We start from the raw sequence: 21,805 nt of genomic DNA, 5'->3' as shown, positions 1-21,805 counted from the left end.
CACACCCCTTTTTTTAAACCCTGAGATGTAGCAAAGCCTGTGAGAGATGCTTGTGTAAGGCGTGGTCATCCCCAGGGTTCTACCAGACTGTCCTCTGCCCTAACACTTTCTGAGAGCCTGCAGCACTGTTTCCTCATAGCATTTGCACCCTTTCTAAAAACTTCCACACGCCTGGGGCACCTGGGTGGCTCAGTGGGTTAAGCCGCTTCCTTGGGCTCAGGTCATGATCTCGGAGTCCTGGGATCGAGCCCCGCATCGGGCTCTGCTCAGCGGGGAGCCTCCTTCCTCCTCTCTCTCTGCCTGCCTCTCTGCCTGCTTGTGATCTCTCTGTCAAATAAATAAATAAAATCTTTAAAAAAAAAAAACAAAAACTTCCACACTCCCATAAGGAAAGGGAAGAAATGAAGGTATTTTTCAGTCCAAGATTACTCAGTCCTGTTCCTGCTTGCTACTGTGCTGCACAGCCAGACCCGTTCAGAGCTCTTCCGCCTGCCGAAACCTCACTCAAGCAAAGGTCATTGGGAACCGGGAGAGTCCCCGTAAGGGGCAAGGGGAAATAGGGCCCACAGAGCATCGGAATTTTCTTTTAAATGCCCCCACACCACGGGTAGGTTGAGGCCGCAAGCAGTTTCAGGCCACTGTCTCGGCCTTGTACTGTCAGGTGACTCCTGTCCCCATAGAGTAACAGGCTTCCCGATGGAATGCTGGTGGAAGGGCTTAGTCAAAAGAAAGCTGGGGTGGGGTGGGGATGTCCTCTCAGGTCATGATCTCAGAGTTGTGGGATCGAGCCCTGCACTGGGCTCCACACACAATGTGTAGGATTCTCTCTAACTCCTCGCACCACTCTCAAAAAAACCCCAAAAATGGTGGGCCAGGAATATCCAGGAAAAGATGTTGGTGATACGAGAGTCAGTGTCAAGGAAAGCCTTGGTCACAAATTCTCAAGTGGAGCCTTCAGTCCCAGGTCATAAGGCCGCTTCCAGAACGGGTGCTGGATTCTGGCTATCTTGAAAAGACTTTCAGGAGGCAAGGTGCACAAGCTTTGAAAGTAGGTGTCTGGCCCGGGATTCTCTTCGTCTGTGAGACGCACAGAATTGCATCGGGTCCCTTACAATCCCTGAGAAGAGCGCCGTCGGGGTTTTACTGAGAAGCGAAATGGACCCAGAGACCCAGAAGGCAATGACCTTCGGGACTGGAACAAGCCCGGGTTGGGCTCTGACCCGCGTCCCCGCAGCCCGACCCCAGGCCTGGTGGAGGACGCGCTCCGCCTGCAGAGGCGGGGTCCCAGAGGCCTCACCTGGGGCTGTTGGAGCGCTGAGGGGTCCCAGGTGGGACGCGGGGCGGGGCGGGGCGGGGGCTAAAGGGAGGGGCGGCCGCTCCGAGGAGAGGCCCACCGCGGCGTCTCGGCCAACGCCATGAACGCCAGCGGCCCGGGCTACCCGCTCGCCTCGCTCTACGTGGGCGACCTGCACCCCGACGTGACCGAAGCCATGCTGTATGAGAAGTTCTCGCCCGCCGGCCCCATCCTGTCCATCCGCGTGTGCCGCGACGTGGCCACCCGCCGCTCGCTGGGCTACGCCTACATCAACTTCCAGCAGCCGGCGGACGGTGAGCCCCGGGGCAGGGGGGACAGACAGAGGCACAGACGCGGGGGCCGACCACTGGCAGCTCGGGCCCACGCTGGCAAATCTGGCTGCTCCCACGGCTCTCATTTTGCAGCCAGGGAAACTGAGGCCTAGAGATACAGGGCATTGGAAGGGGTGCTGCCCCTGAGACAAGAACAGGCAATCAGTGTGCGCCCACTGTGTGTCTTACTGGTGCTCCATCTTACAGGGGACAAATATTAAGGCTGAATGAAAACAGCCAAGGGGCTCTGGGGTTGGGCAGACCAGGGACTGGAAAGCGCGCAGCTGTGTGACTTTGAGCAATTACTCAGCCATTCCGAGATTCGGTTGTCTGAGGAATGGGGACGGTACCTGCCTTTCCGCAGTGGCTGGGAGGATGAGAAAATCAAAGCACCTGGTGAGTTTGCAGGTGATGAGTGGAGAAGGCAGGAGCACTGGGTCTTGGGCTCGCACCTTTCTCAGCTGCCCAGATCTGGTCTCCATTCCAGGCCCCAGACTTGATGTCTCAGAGCTGAGAGGACTGTTTGGTTTGTTGGGTGGTTAGGACCACACTGTCTGACGGTGGAGAGGATGAAGAGTGAGAGCACCAAGTTTTGCCAAAGTTCGGTCACTAGGGTGTGAACTTGAACAAGAGCTCACACTCCCCACCTCTCCACCTGTGAAAAGGTGTGATGGTTTGTTCCCCAGCAGCGCAGAAGGAATGCTCTGTGTCTGTGAATATTTCCAGTATCCTTTGGTGCGTGGTAAAAAACCCTGGGTGGGTGGGAAGGGCTCCTAAACGAGGGTTTGCGGGGGTGGTTCTGCCTGTTTCCCAGCAGGTGACTGAACTAGATTCCAGAGCGCCTTCTCCTTTGCTCTGCTTTCCCCACCCCTGCCTCTAACCTCTTCCTCCAAGCCCTGCGCACTCTTGCCTTTCTGCCAGACTTCACAGATGAGCTAAATGGAGCTCTAGGGAAGAGAAAGGATGTTGCCTCTTAGCTGGGAGGGAACGGGCTGTGGTAGGGGCGGGAGGATGGGCAGAGGCTGCTGTTTGCAGACACACTGCCACTCCCCGAACTCCTGTTTTGTGCCAGGCCGAAAGTGTAAGGCCCCTGGCGTATCTTCTTCAATTTTCAACCTGTCCGACTCCCTGGAGGTAGCTAGTGCCATCTCCCTTTGTTCGATGTGGAAAAGGGGTCATCATCTCATCATCCCCACTTTGCAGGTGAAGAAACCACCTCAGAGAGGTGTTCTCCCCCAGAGCCCTACGTCTCGGGATTGAGTCTCAGCTCTGCCCCTCCGTACCTCTGAGCTTTGGTTTCCCCTAACTGCTGCCAGTCTTTGTCTTATGGGCCCTCCTTTGCATTTGCATCTACTCCGAGTGCTTTTGAACACCGCAGTAGACCTTGCCCCACCACTGACCCTTCCCCTTTCCGAGCCCCAATTTTCCCCTCTGTGAAGTAGGGCTAGGGATCCCGGCTCACGTGAGGAGCCAAACGAGACCCCAGCAGGAAGGTGGGAGGAGCGCTGCGCACTTTAATTCTTTCTGCGTATCTCCCTTCTTTCAAGTGAGACCCAGACAGTGATTTTTGTTTGTTTTTTTGTTTTTTTTGTTTTTCCTTTTTTGCTTCTAATGAATTACCTTAGGGCTCAGGGAAAGAAATACCCTTACTTGCCCCCTTTTCTCCTCCTCCTCCCCCCACCCCTTGTCCAGCGGAGCGGGCACTGGACACAATGAACTTTGAAGTGATCAAAGGCCAGCCCGTCCGCATCATGTGGTCGCAGCGAGACCCCGGACTCCGCAAGTCGGGTGTGGGCAACATCTTCATCAAGAACCTGGAGGATTCCATTGACAACAAAGCCTTATATGACACGTTCTCCACCTTTGGGAACATCCTCTCTTGCAAGGTGGGTGTGCGTCCTTCCAGGGGAGGGTCTGTGTCAAATACCCGTGTGGCAGAGGGATCCCAAGCAGTGCCCCCGCTTCACACCTTGCCGAGCTGTCAGCAACAGCCGTTTCTTTAGCTCGTAATTCTGCAGCTGGTGGTCTGGGCAGTTCTGCTCTCAGCTGGCTCCTTCATAGGCCCCCTGCAAGCTGACTGGCTCTGCCCCCCTCCCTGCCGTCTTTCCTCCTCCAGCGGGCTGGCTCAGGCCATTCTTTGATAAGGGCGGCGTCTTCCTGGCACGCTGCGTGGAAGCTCACCAGGCCTCTTGAGATGTAAGCTTGGGACTGGCCCGCCTTTCCTTCCACTGCATTCTGTTGGCCAAAGCAAGTCACGAGACCAGTTCAAATTCAGAGAGTGAGGACAGTAGACACGACAGGATGAAGGGCGTGGATACTGGACGGCTGCTCACTGAGGCCATGAGGGCCGTCAAGCCTTGAGGCTTCCTCTGGGCTACAGAGGATTGGACAGAAAGCTGGATGGGACCTGGGCAAGTGTCTGAGACCCAACAAGGACCCTTTGTGGCTGTGGACCAGGTTAGATGCAAGGCACACAGGGTGGGGCCTACCCCAGGAGCTTGCAGGCTGGTTGGAGACGGTGAGACTTTTAGGAAAAGCTGGAGATTGGGCTCTGTGGGGGAAAAGCCCAGTGAGCCCTGCAGTCAGAGGCTGAGGCTAGAAACCCACACCAGGTGGCCGCCCGGGAAAGGTTTCTAGAGCACGGCGGGAAGAGCACTAGACCCGTGTAGTCGGCCAGCTGCTGAGAAGCCAGCACAACGTAGTCGGTCAGATCTTGGACTTTGGTGCTGACTGTCTGGAGTTCAAAATCCAGCCCTTTCCACTTCCTGGCAATGTGACCTTGGGCCAGCTGTGTGACCTCTCCATACCTCGACTTCCTCTAAAAGAGGGCCTTAGTAGAACCTACCTCATAGGCTTGTCATGCACGTATTTTAAGTCTGATAGTCTTCATGACATTGAAAGGACCCCGACGCCCTGTTCCCCATCTAAGTGGTAGCTCTCATAATCAGAAACTTGGCTGGCTGGTGACCTTGGACTAGTCCTTCATTCCCATCTTCCCTAGTCAGGCAGTGGGGGCTCAGAGTTTAAGAATTGCCTGGAGGGGCTCTTAGAGCAAATAGGACAAGAGAAGCCTGTGATCCCCTTAGCATGTGCTTAGCCCGGAGTGGGGCTCTGGTCTACATGATTAAATCTGGAGGGAAGAGCAGGGGGCTGGAGTGGAACGTGGAGGGACCCCGCCTGGGGCACAGAGTAAGCACGCAGGTAGTGGTTATTTGTTACCTTAGCCATTCTCCGTGGGGTGCCCCCCAACCCCATCCATCTCCTCCGTGGCCCAGGTGGTATGTGACGATCACGGCTCCCGAGGCTTTGGCTTTGTCCACTTTGAGACCCATGAGGCAGCGCAGCAGGCCATCGCCACCATGAACGGGATGCTGTTGAATGACCGCAAAGTGTGAGTGCTGGGATGTGGGGGACCGGAGGCTGCCCGTCACCGCCTCAGGGCACCGGACACTGAGCCGCAGCCAGAACTCTGCTGGCGGGGTGACCGCGGAAGGGTCCAGTCCCTCGGGAGCTCCCTTTCCCCAGGGAAGAACAGGGCTGCAGATGTTCCTAGAGGATTGTGCTGAGTCCTAAGTGAGGGGATTTTGAAATTTCGGCGGGAACAGCTAACGGCCAGATCACCACTGGATTCAGTGATGTCTGGTTTCCAGCCTGCTCGGCATGGCTGTGAATTTTTTTTCTTAAAACGTTTGTGTTGTTTCATGGGGCTTTTGGACAGGAAGGGAGGGAGGCCCTTAGCGTGCCATCTTCTTACATGTCCGTTCGCCATCCCCCCACATCCCCCGCCCTGCACCGCTGCCACCACGGCAGACCCCCAGCCTCACGGGCAGGGGGGAAGACGCTGGAGCACATCTCCTTCCCTGGCTTGGATCCTGCCCACGGGACAACCAGCCCCACGCTCAGTGCCGTGGAGGGAAGCAAGCTCTGAGCTGGAAGATGCACTGAGAGTGGCTTTGTCCAGAGCGTCTCAGGGAGGCTCCCCTCAGTGAAACCGAGCCTGGCGGGCTTTCCCCGGTTCTCAGAAGGATGTGATCTTTGTTAGCTCCTGTTTGCCCAGGTTCACCTTTGCTACTCTGTGTTCTGTAATTTTTAATGCCAGCTACCATTTGTTTGTGCTAACTGTGCTATAGATGCCATGGAATTTTCTTAAGTTTTCTTTTCTTTTTTTAAAAAGATTTTATTATTTGTCAGAGAGAGAGAGCACAAGCGGTGGGGAGAGCAAGAAGCAGGCTCCCCGCAGAACAAGGAGCCCGATGCAGGGCTGGATCCCAGGACCCTGGGATCATGACCTGAGCTGCAGGCAGATACTTAACCCACTGAGCTACCCAGGTGCCCCTCTTATGTCTTCTTAACCTAGGATACTTTTCTGGAAGTGTTTACATGAACTTGTCTGACAAAGCTGATTTTGAAAGTTAAATTTTCAGGAGTGCCTGGGTGGCTCAGTGGGTTAAAGCCTCTGCCTTCGGCTCAGGTCATGATCCTGGGGTCCTGGGATTGAGCCCCGCATCGGGCTCTCTGCTCAGCAGGGAGCCTGCCTCCCCCTCTATCTCTGTCTGCCTCCCTGCCTACTTGTGATCTCTGTCAAATGAATAAAATCTTAAAAAAAAAAGAAAGAAAATTAATATTTTCAGTCTGCCCCAATAGTAACCATGGCATGGCCCATGTCTGGTTCTCTCACCACTGCTTCCCTAGTGTATCCGGTACCTGGTACATGAACAAGCAAATGCCTGTGATCGGAGCTTCATGCCCAGTTTTTTTTTTTCTATTTTGTGTGGTTTTTAAAAAATATTTTATTTATTTCAGTGAGAGAGTGAAAGCGAGCACAAGCAGTGGGGAGGGGGAGAGGGAGAGGGAGAAGCAGACTCCCTGCTAAGCAGGGAGCCTGACCTGGGACTCAGTCCCAGGACCCTGGGTTCATGACCTGAGCCAAAGGCAGACGCTTAACCAACAGAACCACCCAGGAGCCCTTGTATTTTTTTTTTTTTTAAAGTAATCTCTACACCCAACACGGGGCTCGAACTTACAGCCCTGAGACCAAGAGTCGCATGCTCCATGGACTGAGCCAGCCAGGCGCCCTTCGTGCCCAGTGTTAGAGGAGTGCGCGCTGAGGCTCAGAGAGGTTGAGTAACTTGCCCAGGGTCACACCGCTAGGCAACTGCAGAGTGAGGATTGAGGTGCTCATCTGTCTGACTCTCCAGTTCACACTTGCTCTTCTCTCCTGCACACTCAGCTGCCTGGTGTATGGGAGGAGTTCCCTGTGCATTTGCCCCAAGAATGAACCCTTCTTAACCGTATGCTAGAGCGTGAATCTTGGCTGTTGGAAGTGGTCCAGGCTTGGCCGTAGTCCATCCAAAGAGTATTGCCCTGACCAGCCTCCCGAGGAGGGATTCGAGGGCCTTGGACCTGGTAGAAATTGACGCAAGTGACGCAGGGTTGCTGGGTGGGATGGGGGTGATGGAGGGCTGGCAGCCGCCTACCCCGTCAGTGTGTCTGCAGCTTCGTCGGCCACTTCAAGTCCCGACGGGAGCGGGAAGCAGAGCTGGGAGCGCGGGCTGTGGAGTTCACCAACATTTATGTGAAGAACCTCCATGTGGATCTGGACGAGCAGGGCCTGCAAGACCTCTTCTCCCAGTTTGGTGGGCGTGTTCCCCAAGGGCATCAGGGATCACTTTGTCCTCAGTCCCTAGGTTGGGCTGGGAGGAGGGGCCTTTCCGGAGGCTTCCTGAGGAGTTGTGGGGCGGGGGTGGGGGGGGGGCACAGCACTGAGTAGTCCAAAGCCACAAGGGGAGTGGGAAAGGGAGGGGAACATCCTGGGGCTTCCCAAACTCCCCTCTGAGCCAGGTTGGCCCTTCCCAGGGAAGATGCTGAGTGTGAAGGTGATGAAGGATGAGAGCGGCCACTCCCGAGGCTTCGGTTTTGTCAACTTTGAGAAGCATGAGGAAGCCCAGAAGGTAGGAGCCTCCCTGTGGCTCTGTTTCATGGGGGAGGCACCAAGCCAGCACTAGGAAGAAAGGAGATCAGATACAGCGGGCTCCAGCTGCTGCGAAGGAGAAGGAAGTCCCTCCCCAGCCTGGGCCCACAGCAGTCAGGGCTCTTCCTGCCTGTGACAAAGGCTGAGGGTTGTAGCCTCCTTTGGGTGCTTCCGTTTGGAAGCCAGCTAAAACCGACTGCTTTTCATAGGTTCTTGCCCACATGGGATGTGGAGGGGCCTCTGAGACAGCCACTGCCCTCTTCTTGAATTGACGGTGGGACTGAAGCTGGGGAGGGGAAGTGCTAGGTGATTCCTTGCTCCCAGGTCTCTGCAAATGTGTTTCTCAAAATGTTTCCCTTCTCTTGCTCTTTCAGTTAGGGCTGTCCAGTAGAAATAGAATGGGGACCCCAAGTGAGATTTAAAATTTTCCAGCAGCCACATTACAAATGATAAAACAAACAACAAATTGATTTTAATAATGTCCCCTTCAACTTAATATATTGAAATTATCACTCCAGTATATATTCAATATAAAAATTGAGATATTTTATGTTCCCCTTGTTTTGTATTAATTCTTTGGAATCTGGTACTCCCGGCACGTGTGAACTCAGACTAGCCACAATTCCAGTGTTCAGTAGCCACCTGTGGCTACTGACCGCCATATTGGATAGTGCGGCTTTAGACTACTCAGTGCTTACTCTGTGGGTTTCTGCCTATTCTTTGCCTCCTCTGAGAAGCCTCTTCTATCCTCATGCTTCTGATGAGGGGGCCCTTCTTCCTCTCTCCATCAATAACCCAGATCTCCATGTATAGAACTGTGGGTAGAGACTGGATCTTATTTCACAGCGAAATCTCTGGCATTGCACCTGCCAGTAAGTACCAGATACCCACAGGCTGAGCAAGTGAAAGGAATGAGGTCACACCATGACAATGTTTTCCTATCTGGCTTCCCATCCTAACGCTCTTTCCCAGGCTGCTGCCTCATTAAGACCATTGGACATGGGGATCTCAGCTCATTGTGGATTCTGGCTAGAGAGATCAGGCCCAGTGCCATCTTGATGGCAGCCGCCTCTCCCTGAGCACTTACCATGGGCCGGGCACTGTGCTAAAGGCTTCATACACTCTCCTCTCTGCTCTACTGGCGTGGGATCAACGGTTGCCACAAGGGTGTAGCTGGTGAGAGGCACCACTGGGATTAGAACGCGCTCCTCTGACTCTGAAGCTTTGTTCTTAAGTGAATGGCCCCTTTCAAAAGGTGACCTCTTGTGTGTCCTTGGACAAATCCCACCCTCTCTCTAGGCTTTGGTTTTCTCAACTGTAAAAATGACACGTTGGAGCTTCAAGGATCCATTGACTCCAAAATCTTAGAGACTTTGGCAATGAATTTTATACATTTTCTGTAGGCGTAAATTTTTTTTTTAACAGTGTTTGTTTCAGGTGTGCAATATAGTGATTCAACAATTCCATACACACCATGATGTTTATAGTCACATTATCTACAGTAGCCAAATTATGGAATCAGCCCAAGTGTCCATCAGCTGACATGGATAAAAAAGATGTGTGTGTGTTGTGTGTGTGTGTGTGTGTGTGTGTGTGTGTGTACTTATACACACTTAAAGACACAGTGGAATATTACCCATAAAAAATGAACTATTGTTAAATAGGTGATGGGAATCGAGGATTGCACCTGTATGGAAGTGTTGAATCAGCATATTGTAGACCTGAAACTAATACTACACTGTGTTAACAGACCTATTTCACCCATCCACCCCACCCTCTCACCTCTGCTAACCATCAGTTCTCTATAGTGAAGAGTCTGTTTCTTGGTTTGCCTCCCTCTTTTTTCCCCCTTGCTCATTTGTCTTGTTTCTTAAATTCCACATGAGTGAAATAATATGGTATTTGTCTTTCTCTGACTATTTTGCTTAGCATTATACTCTCTAGCTCCATCCATGTCCTGGAAATGGCAAGCTTTCATTCTTTTTTATGGCTGAATAATATTCCAAAACTATAGTCATCAAAATAGTATGGTATTGGCACAAAAATAGATGCACAGATCAATGGAGCAGATTAGAAAACCCAGGTACTGACCTTTTAAGATTGATGTGGAACTAGCAGTTCTTGGGATCTGAGAGTATGTTTACAAGGATTTGCATATTTGGGTGGGGAAGCAAAAGTCACTGTTGTGTGAAAATATTTTTTTAAGGACTTTGTGTGTATAAGAGAGAGAGGGAGCACAAATGGGGAACAGGGGCAGAGGGAGAAACCGACCCCCTGCTAGGCAGAGAGCCCAATGTGGGGCTCCATCCCAGGACCCTGAGATCATGACCCGAGCCAGAGGCAGAGTCTAACCCACAGAGCCACCCGGGCATCCCTATTTTTATTTATTTATATTTTTTCAAGATTTTATTTGCCGGAGAGAGTGAGAGCACAAGCATGGGGAGCAACAGGTAGGGGGATAAGCAGGCTCCCCGCTGAGCAAGGAGCCCAATGCGGGACTCGATCCCAGGACCCTGGGATCATGACCTGAACTGACGGGGGACACTTAACCAGCTGAGACACCCAGGCATCCCCAAATTTTTAAAATCTATGTTTTCAAAAAGTGGATTCACTTTAAAGGGCCTTTATCCTGGTTCTACTAATTCTCAGCCAGCGAGGCTGGCCCAGCTGCCAGGTGGCCCCCTTCAGGCCCAGATGCTGGGCCTGGAGGCAGGGCCTCATGGGGGTGGTTACCGGTTACTCTCGCCCCTTCCCCGGCCAGGCAGTGATGGACATGAATGGGAAGGAGGTGAGTGGGCGGCTGCTGTACGTGGGCCGGGCCCAGAAGCGGGTGGAACGACAGAATGAGCTGAAGCGCAGGTTTGAGCAGATGAAGCAGGACCGGCTGACCCGTTACCAGGTGACAGCCCCCTGGGGGCAGCTGCTGCTATGTGAGCGTGTCTGTGTGTGGAGGGCCCTGAATGGGAAGCCTTCCTCCAGCAATCCCGTGTCTGGGAACTGGGCTTTAGTGGTTGGGCGGGGATAGCTGTAGCTTCCAGGGGATTGGCGTGCTTGGTGACTGGAGGGCATGGGTGCCATGCAGGACTGGAAACAGGAGGCTGGGTGGCCAGGGCTTCCAGGCCCCCCATGGCTTACACTGGCCTCTGACACAGAGCAACCCGAGGCTTGGAGGGGAAGGGACACCCCCAGCAGTAACCTTTCTTTCTAGGGCGTGAACCTGTACGTTAAAAACCTGGATGACTCCATTGATGATGAGAAGCTGAGAAAAGAGTTCTCTCCCTATGGAGTGATTACCAGTGCTAAGGTGAGGACTGAGGGCACCTACAGGGGATGGAGAGCCTTCCCCTCCTGTCCTCCTGCTGCTTGCACACTCCCCCAACCTTGTGACTTCCGAGGAGCTGGTGCTGAGCCATTCCTTTTAGAGTTTAGGGGCTATGTCTGATCCCCATTGGAGCTTGGTGGCCCTCTGCAGCCTTGTCTGCTCTGGAGGGGAAGAGGATGTGAGTCCAGTCCCAGTCACATAGCTGGACTTATCGGGGTTCCCTGTAACCTTGGTTCATTCAAAAAGCATTAATTGAGTGCCTGCTATATGCCAGATTCTAGAAATGCACGTTTCAGAATTTCCATTGACTTTTGTTGTCTTCTGGATCTCAGTTTCCCCATTTGGAAAATGAGAGGGTTGGGCTACTTCATTCGTCATTCATTGTTCCCCATTTACTGAGCACTTACCATGAGCCCAGCCCACTTAGCACTTGATATGTGATGACTGGCCCTTCTACTCAGTAGCTCTCTGACCATGGGCTGTTTTCTGAACTTCATCTACACCATGAGACTGTTGGGTTCATTGGATGTTTCTGACCCCTGGCTTATTAACCCCCTCTGGGCAGCTCTTACAGACAGACACCTGAGTCAGACAAACGGAAAGAAGATTTCACAGTAGGGCCTGGGCATCTCATTTTAAAGCTCCTCAGAGGATTTTCGGATAACCCAGTGTTCATTCCTTCCATATTCCTCCTGCCTCACCAGGGCCTCTGGGAAGCCTATAGTAATGAGTTTGGTGTGGTTCTTGCCCTTGAGTAGCTTCCAGTCAAGGGGGAAGTCAGATGCATCACCAACTGACATCTCTTATAAGGTGTTTGTGGTGTGGGCTGGGAGTATTGGAGGCAGAGCTGTGGGACCTCAGGGGACCAGGAAGGAGGGCTTCCTCCTTCTGACAGTGGTAGAAGCATTTGGCTTGGCTGTAAGGAGGTAGGGACCTGCAGGGCGGGGAAGGAGGAACTTTCCAAAGACATCAGTGTGAGTGGTGGGGCTGGAGACCCGCATATGTGATATGATGGTTGGGTTCTTGGGAAGTGGGCTAGAAGGTCTTTTGTCTGTTGAATCCAATTTCAATTTTTAAATTTTTTTTATTTTTTAAAAGATTTTATTTATTTGTCAGAGCGAGAGAGAGTACAAACAGGGGGGGTGGCAGGCAGAGGGAGAAGCAGGCTTCCCACGAGCAGGACCCTGGGATCACGACCTGAGCCAAAGGCAGACGCTTGTTTAACCGACTGAGCCACCCAGGCATCCCCGTTGAATACAATTTTAAATGTCCTTCAGGAAGTCTGGTGTTTAGGGCAGAGGTTCTAAGAATTTTTGAGTTAAGGATCTTTGAAAAATGTCAGAGCTATGAGATGTGTAAGTTAAGCATCAGTACATTTGCTTAAACATTATAAAAAAGCTATCTGCCCTCTTTGCCAGCAAACGTGTACTTTGTGTAGTATGGTGTTTGAAAACTGGGATGTTCAAGTTAGTTAGAACTAGGTCTAAATCCCAGTCCTACATTAACTAGCTGTAGAATCTGAGGGAAGTGACTCTGCCTTTTGGACTCTGTTTACCCATCTGTCAAATGGGAGCAATATTCCGTACCTCTCAAGGTGTCCTGACCACTGAAGAGCCTGAGTGCAGAGCACCTGCCCCCAATAAGCTGTGAAATAATGATCTGATTATTCCCATGTCATGTCTAATTTCCAGAGATTCACTGACCTCCGTGAGGACTCGCTGAGGGAAGGGAATTGTAAAAATCTGGGCTGCTCTGAGTTGCGGCACTATTTTGTTCATTGACCCACGAGGTTATAAAGTGGGGATTTTATGGACGTTTACATATTTCCATGATTTCAATTGTATATAAAATGCAACGATTATGAAAAGGAATTAAGGCCTGTAAAGTGCTAATGACACTACCACATTTATAGAAAGCTGCATAAATGTATTTTATCATTCTTTACTATCTAACAGAAGTTCTTATTAACTTGTTAAGCAATACTTTTGTGCCAAGAAAATCTGGGTGATGAAAGCCTATGGATCCCTTCTGAGAATACTTTTTAGTGCATAAAAGAAAATTCAGAGCATTGCGGAAAACCAATTATATTGAAACAAAATTATCAAAACACGAAGGTGACAGTAGTAGGCGCTTTGTTATTGTGCCCAACTGTAAGATCTAGGGAGGTAACAGCATAGATGATATTTTGAAGGCAGCAGTGATTAACAGGATATGAAAATATTTTCTTTCTCTTTCTGACAAAATTCCAAGCACAGCCAAGGCTCCCCTATTTTTGTTGTCTGTATTCACAATAGGAGGGAACCCTAATGTGAGAAAGAAGAGGCCATTGTTCCCCCCATCCGAGTTCACAGATCCCCGCTTCTGTCCACGGGCCTACCTGGGCAGGGGGAGTGTCTGTGAACCCTCAGGCTCAGGCCCCCGTGTGGTTGGGTAGCAAAGTGCAGTTCGAACACCAATGATATAGAACATACAGAACATGGGCTCTACTAGAGAAGCAGATTTTAAAAGTATATCCATTCAAGTCCAAATGTGTGAGCCAGGCCAGTGTCTTGACTCCAAAAAACATTACAAACCATACATGCAATGTGGATTGGATCCTGGAAGAGAAAAATAATATTAGAAAAACTAGTGAAAGATGAATGTGATCCGCAGATCAGTTAATAGCATTGTGGTTGATAATTAATAGTACCGTCCCAACGTTAATCTACACATGTACCCTGTTCACACTGGGGCAAGCTGGCTGAAAGATAGCCACTCCGTACTATTTCTGCATTTTTTTCTGTGCATCTGAAGTTATTCCAAAACTTAAAAAAATGTTATTTTAGTAACAAAGCTAAGAACCTCTTCCCCAGGTTCCTAAAGAACTTGGCTCAGTGCCTTGCAGAGGCAATGAACAATTATCAGAACACTGCATTGGGTTTGAATCCTGGATGATGTGTGTCCACAGGCTGGGTGACTCTGGACAAGTCACTCTCTTTTTTAAACTGTAATAAAGACTTTTATTTCTACCACAAAGAAAATAGAATAAGGCACCAAAAATATAAATCACTTTTGGGGTGCCTGGGTGGCTCAGTTAGCTAAGCATCTGGACAGGTCATGATCCCAGGGTCCTGGGATCGAGCCGCACATAAAAATAGATATATATGTATGGAATATAAAAGTTTATATATGTTATATATATTTATATATATTATATATATATATATAAACTTTGAAAACTGGGATGTTCAAGTTAGAACTAGGTTATATTCTATATATATGTATATAGTTCTAGTTAATATATATATATAAATATAGTTCTAGTTAGAACTATATATATTTATATATATTATATATATTATATAATATATATATTATATATATATATAAACTTTTATATTCCATATAAATTTGATTTTATTGGACTTTCTAGGAAACTCTTAAGAACGTTTTATTCTTTCCCTGATTCCCACATGAACCAAAGAATTGTATGGGTCGTTTAAAAAAACCAAAGAGTAGTTGAAAGGCAGATTTTCATCACAGGGACATCACACGACGTGTTTAAGATTGTGGCTCTGGCTAAAGAACCCTGTGCCCTGTTCTTAGATTTTTAAGCAATCCTCAACTATCCTCTTCCTTCATGGTAGCCCATGTAATGCAGGTAGATTCCGTTTAAAGCAGCTTTCCTACACAGCTTAGGAAGACCATTTCAGAAAGAAAATTTAAAAATCCTGAAATGCAGCAGTTCCCACAGACTCTGGGGAGTGTCCTGTTAAACAGCGAGCAGCCCCCCGTTAGCAAGTGACCTGGTCTCCACCAAGTCACTCTTGAGCCCCACTTGGTCCCCTGTGAAGTGGGAGTGGAGGTCCCCTCCTCATCAGGTGCGGTACATGTGACCTGAGAAGGCGCTTCCAGTATCTGGCATGTCATGGGCCTCAGTTAATGTCAGGGGGACGATTTCTCCTGGGCCCCTGGGGTGGGGGGGAAGAAGAGGAGCGCAGCCCTCCGGAGTCTTCCTTCCCCACCCCCAGTAGACCTTGTCTTGTCTTGCTTTTAGGTGATGACAGAGGGTGGCCACAGCAAGGGGTTTGGCTTTGTGTGTTTTTCCTCTCCAGAAGAGGCGACCAAGGCCGTGACCGAGATGAACGGGCGCATCGTGGGCACCAAGCCGCTGTACGTGGCACTGGCCCAGCGCAAAGAGGAGCGGAAAGCCATCCTCACCAACCAGTACATGCAGCGTCTCTCCACGGTGCGGGCCCTGGGTGGCCCCCTCCTGGGCTCCTTCCAGCAGCCCACCAGCTACTTCCTGCCCGCCATGCCCCAGGTGACGACCTGCCCGCACCCCTTCCCTGACAGCCAGGTACAGCAGGAGGGCAGCTTCCCAGCTAGATGCGGGCTGTCCATGTGTTTCTGCTGGAAACTCGGCAGGCAGGCCGTTCTAACCCCATCTGTGAGGGGCGGGTAAGCGTGCTGCTGTCCAGTCGTTCTTCCCACCCAGGGAGAGGTTTGGGTTCTGCTCAAAGAGACTCTCTCTGGGCAACTAAGTTTGAGAAACAATGCATTAAATAGAAGGGACCTAGCCTTCTGTGCTGTACGACCCTGTTCTATACACCTTACTCTCCCCTACTTAGCCTTTCCCCAGCTTAGCCGGTCCTGTCTCCCGGGCCGCCCGCCAGCCTCTCTGCTGGAGGTGTGTGCGAAGGAGGGAGCTCACGGGACTTACAGGAAGTGGAAATGTGCTGGCCGTTAGCAGCTACCAGGATGACATTCCAGCTCCTTGTAGCAGTACAAGGAGCTGGCACAGGTCCGAGTGGGTGTGTGACCATCTCATGCCACCCTTTGGGCTACCAGCTCTGATCAGGGGCAAGGAGCGAACCTGACACCTTGCCCCAGAGGGTTCAGGGCTCACGGACAGCCTGAGCTGGGCAGCAGAGACATCGTCCCAGCTCGTGACACCTCACTAGCCAGTCCCTGGATGGGGGCAGTGGAGTTCCTACAGGGGTGTCTGGGAGGGGATGTGGTTTCTCACCTGCTGCTAACCCCTGACTGCCAGGCTTCTCCCTCACAGCCTCCAGCCCAGGCTGCGTACTACGCCTCTGGCCCCTCCATGCAGCCCTCCCCCAGGTGGACAGCCCAGCCTCCGAGACCGTCCTGTGAGTGATTCAGCCCCTGGTACCCTCAGCCAGGCCCGCAGGGTTGGGCCCTGTAGGGCAGTGTGGAACCCGGGGCTACAAACACAGGCTTTGGGGGCAAGCCTGGCTCTGCTACTCCCCCGGGTGTTAATTCGGTGGGTAATTCACTTCTAGTTTCCTCTTCTGAACGAGGCCTATATAAAGCACCATGCAGTGCTGAACTTGTAAATGACTTACGGGTGTAGCCATCCTCTTCAATTAGCTCCCAAGGACGGTCTGATTTGGGGCCATCACAGTGAACTCCTGGGGCTGTGTGGCTGATGGATGGCCCCTCCGTAGGAGGAGAACTCACCCTGATTTGACAGTGTCTTGGGGGCCCCGTGGGTGTGATCATGATGGCTATGCCTCCTGGGGCCGCTGGGGCCTCTGGGTAGAAACAAGTTGGCTTTGTCATTGGAGATTTCCACACACACCCCTTCCCCGGAGTTCTGGGTCTGCCTGACTCGGTGAATTCACTCATCCTTTTGCTGAGAACGTTCTGGTTCCCCCTTCCCATTCCCTTCCTCACCCTGGAATCTTCAGGGTGCAGTGGGCCACTCGAATTGTCCTGCCCCGCCAACCTTTCTCTCCATGTTTTCTGTGCCACAAGCCATCTACCCTCCAGGTGCCTCTGTGGTCCGGCCACCAGCCATGTTGCGGCGCCCCCCGGCCCAGGTTGGCAGTGTCAGGCAGGCCTCTACCCAGGTGCCACCCCTGGTGCCCCACGCCCAAAGAGTGGGTGAGTGTGGGCAGGGCCAATAGGAATGGGAGTGTGTGGAGGGCGGGGCAGGGGCTTGGTGCCAGGTTGGCACAGGTGGGGAGTCAGCACTGGCCTCCACGGCAACCTTGGCTGTGACACTGCCCTCTCCGAGAGTAGAGCTGACTTTGGAGGCTGTGTGGAGTAGGAGTTCGCGTGGGCCTTAGAATCCCACAGACCCAGGTCCTGGGGCCATCTCACTCTGTGGCCTTGCTCGCTCTGGTCACCACCTCTTTAAAATAGGGATGAAAATAGCCCTCCTGTTTGGTCGCATGGGACAATGAGATCACACATGCCAGGGCTTAGCCTCAGATCAGAACCTTAGCGAGCATGCAGCAGCCATGAACAAGGTTGTAGATGTGGGCTGTAAGGCGAGCCCCTCCGTTCCTTCATTGGGCAAATGTGTGTATTTCTATGTGGCAGCCTCCTGGTGGGCACAGGGCTACTACATGAACGTGTGTCTTTAGGCTTTGTGGCTTTAGATGGCTGTGAGGGCCTAACGCACCTGCTTATTCCTCACAGCCCACATTGGTACCCAGACCACAGGAGCCGGCGGGGCCGGATATTCTACCCCAAGCGGGCCTCTCCTGACACACAAATACTCCACAGCAACACACAACCCTGGGGTAAGGCTGGTCTGACTACTCTCTTAGTCAGGGCTCCAGGGGGGTTGGCTCAGAACCTTGGCTAAGGCATTGGAGGCATTGGCCCTCTCTGGGCCTTGTTTTTTTGTTTTTTTGTTTTTTTCTTTTCTTGAATTGTGAAATTTCATTTGCTAATGTGTACAATCAAGAAACACTCCCCCTGGGGCGCCTGGGTGGCTCAGTAGGTTGAGGGGCGCCTGGGTGGCTCGGTAAGTTGAAGCCTCCACCTTCGGCTCAGGTCATGGTCTCAGGACCTTAAGGATCGAGCCCCGCATCGGGCTCTCTGCTCAGCGGGGAACCTGCTTCCTCCTCTCTCTCTGCCTGCCTCTCTGCCTACTTGTGATCTCTATCAAATAAATAAGAAATCTTTAAAAAAAAACAAAACACTCCCCCTTACTAACAGAAGGAGGGAAAGGTCCAAGATCACATTTGGTTTATTATTTATTTATTATTATTTAGTTTATTTATTATTTGCTCTGCCTGGGTTATTAGCCACATTAACCTGGATTTCATTAATATTCAGTGTGGAGCAACAAGGAAAGCTCTTCTAGAAATGGGATGTGATTAATCTACAGTATAACTGAATATATCTATTGTCATTGACTTAAAGAGCTGTGTATTTATCTCCCTGCCCAAGTCCCAGACTTGGCATTAGCCTATCCTGTCTAGAATTTCAGTGTGTAGATTTCAAAGTCTTTCTTGCAAAACGAACAGGTGTACTCTTTAAGTGGCAGAATGCTTTCAAAGTTACCATGGTGTGGGAGGGTCAGGCGTATGCTAGGGATGTGGCTATAAAGCTGGGTGATAGTAAGTGTGTTATTATTTGGCACAAAGTGAATAGTCAAGCTTTCCTTTAGCAACATTGAGGCGGGGGCCTTCACAGGTTCCTGGCACTGTCTAAGGCATCCGAATTAGGGTGTGTCTGGCCCACTGTGCCCTTGTTAGGGACGCCATCCCACCCAATGGTCCCTACTTTGCCACTTGCCCCCCTCTTGCAGAGCATCCCTGGAGGCCTGTGCTTCCAACAGGGTAAGTGTCATGAGGTCTTGCGATCTGCGGTGGTTAAGGGATGTGTCCCCGGCACTGTGTTCAGGTGGAGGAGCCTGCTGTGCGAATCCCGGGACAGGAGCCCTTGACGGCGTCCATGCTGGCCGCAGCGCCGCTGCATGAGCAAAAGCAGATGATTGGTGAGTGGCTGGTCCCCCTACCCTGGAGGGGAAGCAGCGGCCGAGAGGTGGCCAGCCTGTTGGGAAAAGCCCTGAATGGAGGTCAGACGTGTAGACAAGGTCCAGCGTTGCTGCAGACCCACCTGCTGGGTGACCTTGCTCAGGTTGCCTCTGTTCTCTCGGCTTCCCCGCTCTCTGGTCTCAAAACACTGGTCTAGGTTTCTTCAGCACCAGGCCCACGACGGGCTGGAGAGAGCCCAGCTGAGGGCAGATCGGGGGTCAGGAGCCCCAGGGTATGGTCTTGGGTTTCTGCTGGTGGGTGTCACAGCGCCTCACCTCTCCTGAATGGGAAGAGGCTGTCCCCACATGTCCAGCTCCCAGTGACCACTGAGGGGAGGCGGGAATTAAGTGTGCATGGGGCAAACACCTGTTCCCTGCTGGACTGTGAGTTCCCTGTGCAGATTGTCCCCAGCCCACTGTCTGTGACAAGCCCTGCTAAAGGATGCCACTCGCTGTCGAACGAATGACCAGCTTGCTACTTACTGGGTGTCAGGTTCTTTCCTCCATGGCCACCAAAATGTCCAGACCCTCTCTGAAGGCCCCCTTTGCCACCACCCTGTTGTTTGCTCAGCTCACCTGGGGTTCTGCCACTTCCCACTGGTCAAAGGAAATCCTCCACGGGCTTCATGGAGGCAGGAAGCTGTTAGCCGTTCCCTGTAAACCTCTCCCACCCCAGCACCCTAGCACCGCAGCACCCCAGCCTGGCCAGACCCTCCACGTATTGCTGAGGGGGTGCCTCACCACCAGTGCTGGGTCCTGTCACTAGGAGTGCCTGATGGTGGAAGGTGAATTTATCTTGCGCATGTGGCTCCCCCTGCACCCCCAAAAGTCCAGTCCAGCATTAGCATATCTTGTCTAGGATTTCAGTGTGTATATGGGAACTATTTCTTGCAAAATGAACAAGAGTAGTCTTTAAAGCCCAAGTCTGTGTCCAACCCTGTGTAGATGACTTCACCCAGAATATCAAATTTGATTCTTCAAATTAGCCTCTGAAGCAGGGTTTGCTCCGCATACTTTACGGTTGGGAAAGATGCTCCCAGTGGAGCTAAGGGACGGGATGAGCCCCCAGATGCCTCGCTGCTCTGTTCCACAGTACCCATGCCTCCCCCGCACCCCCCGCTCTTGGGCTGCTGGGATATCAGCCAGCTGTTCTGTACAGGTGAGCGTCTGTACCCCCTTATCTACGATACCCACACCCAGCTGGCCGGCAAGATCACGGGCATGCTACTGGAGATCGACAACTCGGAGCTGCTGCTCATGCTGGAGTCCCCAGAGTCCCTCAATGCCAAGGTGGTCTGGGCCCTGGGTGGCAGGGTGCCCTCTGAGGGCAGGAGGAGAGCTTATGACAAAGACTTCTAGAAGAGCTAGCTACCAGGTGGTGGCTGGGACGGTTTCCCTTTTTGCTACTGCCAGCTTGCACTTGTTGAATCTTTGAGCAGGCAGGGAAAAGGGCTTAAGGGTTTGCTATTCCAGCCCTTCCACATTAATTCTCTGCAGTTCCATGTGCAAGGTCTTGCAAGGTCTTGGTACAGAGAGCAGTGTTCTGACAGAGTCTAGGGTCACACACCTGTCTTGAGAAGGTGACCGTGGGTTTCCGCTTGCAAGCCCCAATGCTATGGAAGGAGGGGACTTCCAGTACCTAGCATGCCTAGGCACTGGGAGGCCAGGGCTCTCCCAGGACCCCACTGGGCAGCTGCACTAACTGCCATCCCCCCGCTCGTGTCCCATAGGTGGAAGAGGCCTTGGCAGTGCTGCAGGCACACCAGGCCACAGAGCTGACGACTGTGAATGTGCTCTGAGACCAGGTGGGTAGCTGGGGGTGGGACAGACGGAGACAGAAGCAGCTGAGCCCCAGAGAAGCTGGGGAAAACCAGTCAGGGATTGACTTGCAGAAGCTGTGTGGCTGGCTTTCTCTGAGGCACCAAGGAGTTTGGGGGAAGCTGTGATGATCAAAGGAAGAGGACAGACGGTGTGATATGAATGAGTGTTGACCACTGGGCAAAAAGTACAGATGTCCTCTTGCCCGCTGTCCTGCCTGGCCTCCTTGGGAAGAGGCAGGGCTGCCCCTGGCGTTGCCTGGCTTCACGCTCCTTGCTGGAAGGCCTGGCTTGGCCCGCTACCTTCTTGGTTGGAAGGCCAGGAGTCTGCCAAATGTGAGAAACATTTATTCCTATCCTTTCATCCCCAGAAAATGGAATCCTCCCTCCCCTGGCTGACAAGAGAATGGCGTTTCCTGCTCTTGGCTCTCTGTCTCAGTGAACCATAACTTCTTTCCCCCTGGGGCTGTATGGGTACTTGAGCTCTGTATGTGGAATGAAGGCTGGACACCCCGCCAGCCTATCACTTTTTGCTTTGTGCATTAAAAGTGCTGCAAACTCTGTGTTGTCTAGAATAATGTTACACAATCCCTCAGTCAGCGGGAGGCCAGCGGCAGTTGGTGCTTCGGGAGAGGGGGGATTACCTGCACTGCCGGGCACTCAGCCAGGTATCCGGAAACCTCCATGTGTGTCAGACGTGGGCACCTGCAGCTTGAATTCCTTGTCTCGGTGCTGTGTGAGGGCCACTGCTGGGTGCGCTTTGGGGCGCTTCCAGATGGTCCTGCTCTGCCCCTGCCCCTTCTCTGTTGTACACACCTTCTCCTCCAGCACTTGCTCCTTCCAGCCAATCCCAGCCCAGTCAAGCCCCCACCCTTTGCTCTGCCCCACCTCCCTCAGGCACAAGGAGGCCTCCTGTGCCATCTGGGCACATTATCATTATCACATACCATTATTCTAGAAAAAGCCCCCACAGAATTGCTTTTAGATACCTTCCCAAGTCCTGATTTTATCTTCTGTGTGTCCATTAGTAAACCAAGGTGCTTGCCTTCTAGACCTTGAGAAGAAAGTCAGTCAATTGTGAGGGGATGTTACCACTAAACCTGCCTCCCATCAGTTAAGAGTCTTGCCTGAGAGCTGACAATAAAAGGGGCACAGCTCCCCGCTCTGGCCCCTTGGCCATGTGGCACATGGGTCTGTGACCCCTAGAATCTGCTTAGTTCAGAGGGCTGTGGTAGCTCACAAAGCAGAAGCTCCTCCTTCAGAGCTCAGAAGCAGTGTGCTACCAGCTGAAT

The 21,805-nt window shown here is 52.0% G+C and overlaps 1 protein-coding gene across 1 annotated transcript; it reads left to right on the top strand.

Annotated features, from left to right (window-relative positions):
• The first annotated feature begins 1,415 nt into the window (after positions 1 to 1,415).
• On the top strand, positions 1,416 to 21,074 carry PABPC1L (poly(A) binding protein cytoplasmic 1 like). Its single transcript, XM_032838641.1, has 15 exons — positions 1,416 to 1,608; positions 3,319 to 3,512; positions 4,902 to 5,017; positions 7,123 to 7,262; positions 7,483 to 7,577; positions 10,359 to 10,496; positions 10,806 to 10,901; positions 14,956 to 15,222; positions 15,967 to 16,051; positions 16,680 to 16,808; positions 17,349 to 17,452; positions 18,564 to 18,657; positions 19,856 to 19,986; positions 20,427 to 20,501; positions 20,885 to 21,074. Exons 1-14 carry the CDS (start codon positions 1,416 to 1,418, stop codon positions 20,493 to 20,495), a joined length of 1,851 nt encoding a protein of 616 aa, XP_032694532.1. The 3' UTR covers positions 20,496 to 20,501; positions 20,885 to 21,074.
• The last annotated feature ends 731 nt before the right edge of the window (positions 21,075 to 21,805 follow it).

Source organism: Lontra canadensis, unplaced genomic scaffold (genome assembly GCF_010015895.1).
Source record: "Lontra canadensis isolate GAN:19392208 unplaced genomic scaffold, GSC_riverotter_1.0 scaffold105, whole genome shotgun sequence".
Classification (NCBI taxonomy): domain Eukaryota; kingdom Metazoa; phylum Chordata; class Mammalia; order Carnivora; family Mustelidae; genus Lontra; species Lontra canadensis.
This window is presented reverse-complemented; position numbering and strand designations above follow the sequence as displayed.

Excerpts from the sequence above, each read along its gene's own strand:
- PABPC1L (XM_032838641.1), top strand. The coding sequence starts at position 1,416 with ATGAACGCCAGCGGCCCGGGCTACCCGCTCGCCTCGCTCTACGTGGGC. Across the intron at positions 15,223-15,966 it reads TCCTGCCCGCCATGCCCCAG|CCTCCAGCCCAGGCTGCGTA; the intron begins GTGACGACCTGC and ends TCTCCCTCACAG. Across the intron at positions 19,987-20,426 it reads CAGAGTCCCTCAATGCCAAG|GTGGAAGAGGCCTTGGCAGT; the intron begins GTGGTCTGGGCC and ends CGTGTCCCATAG.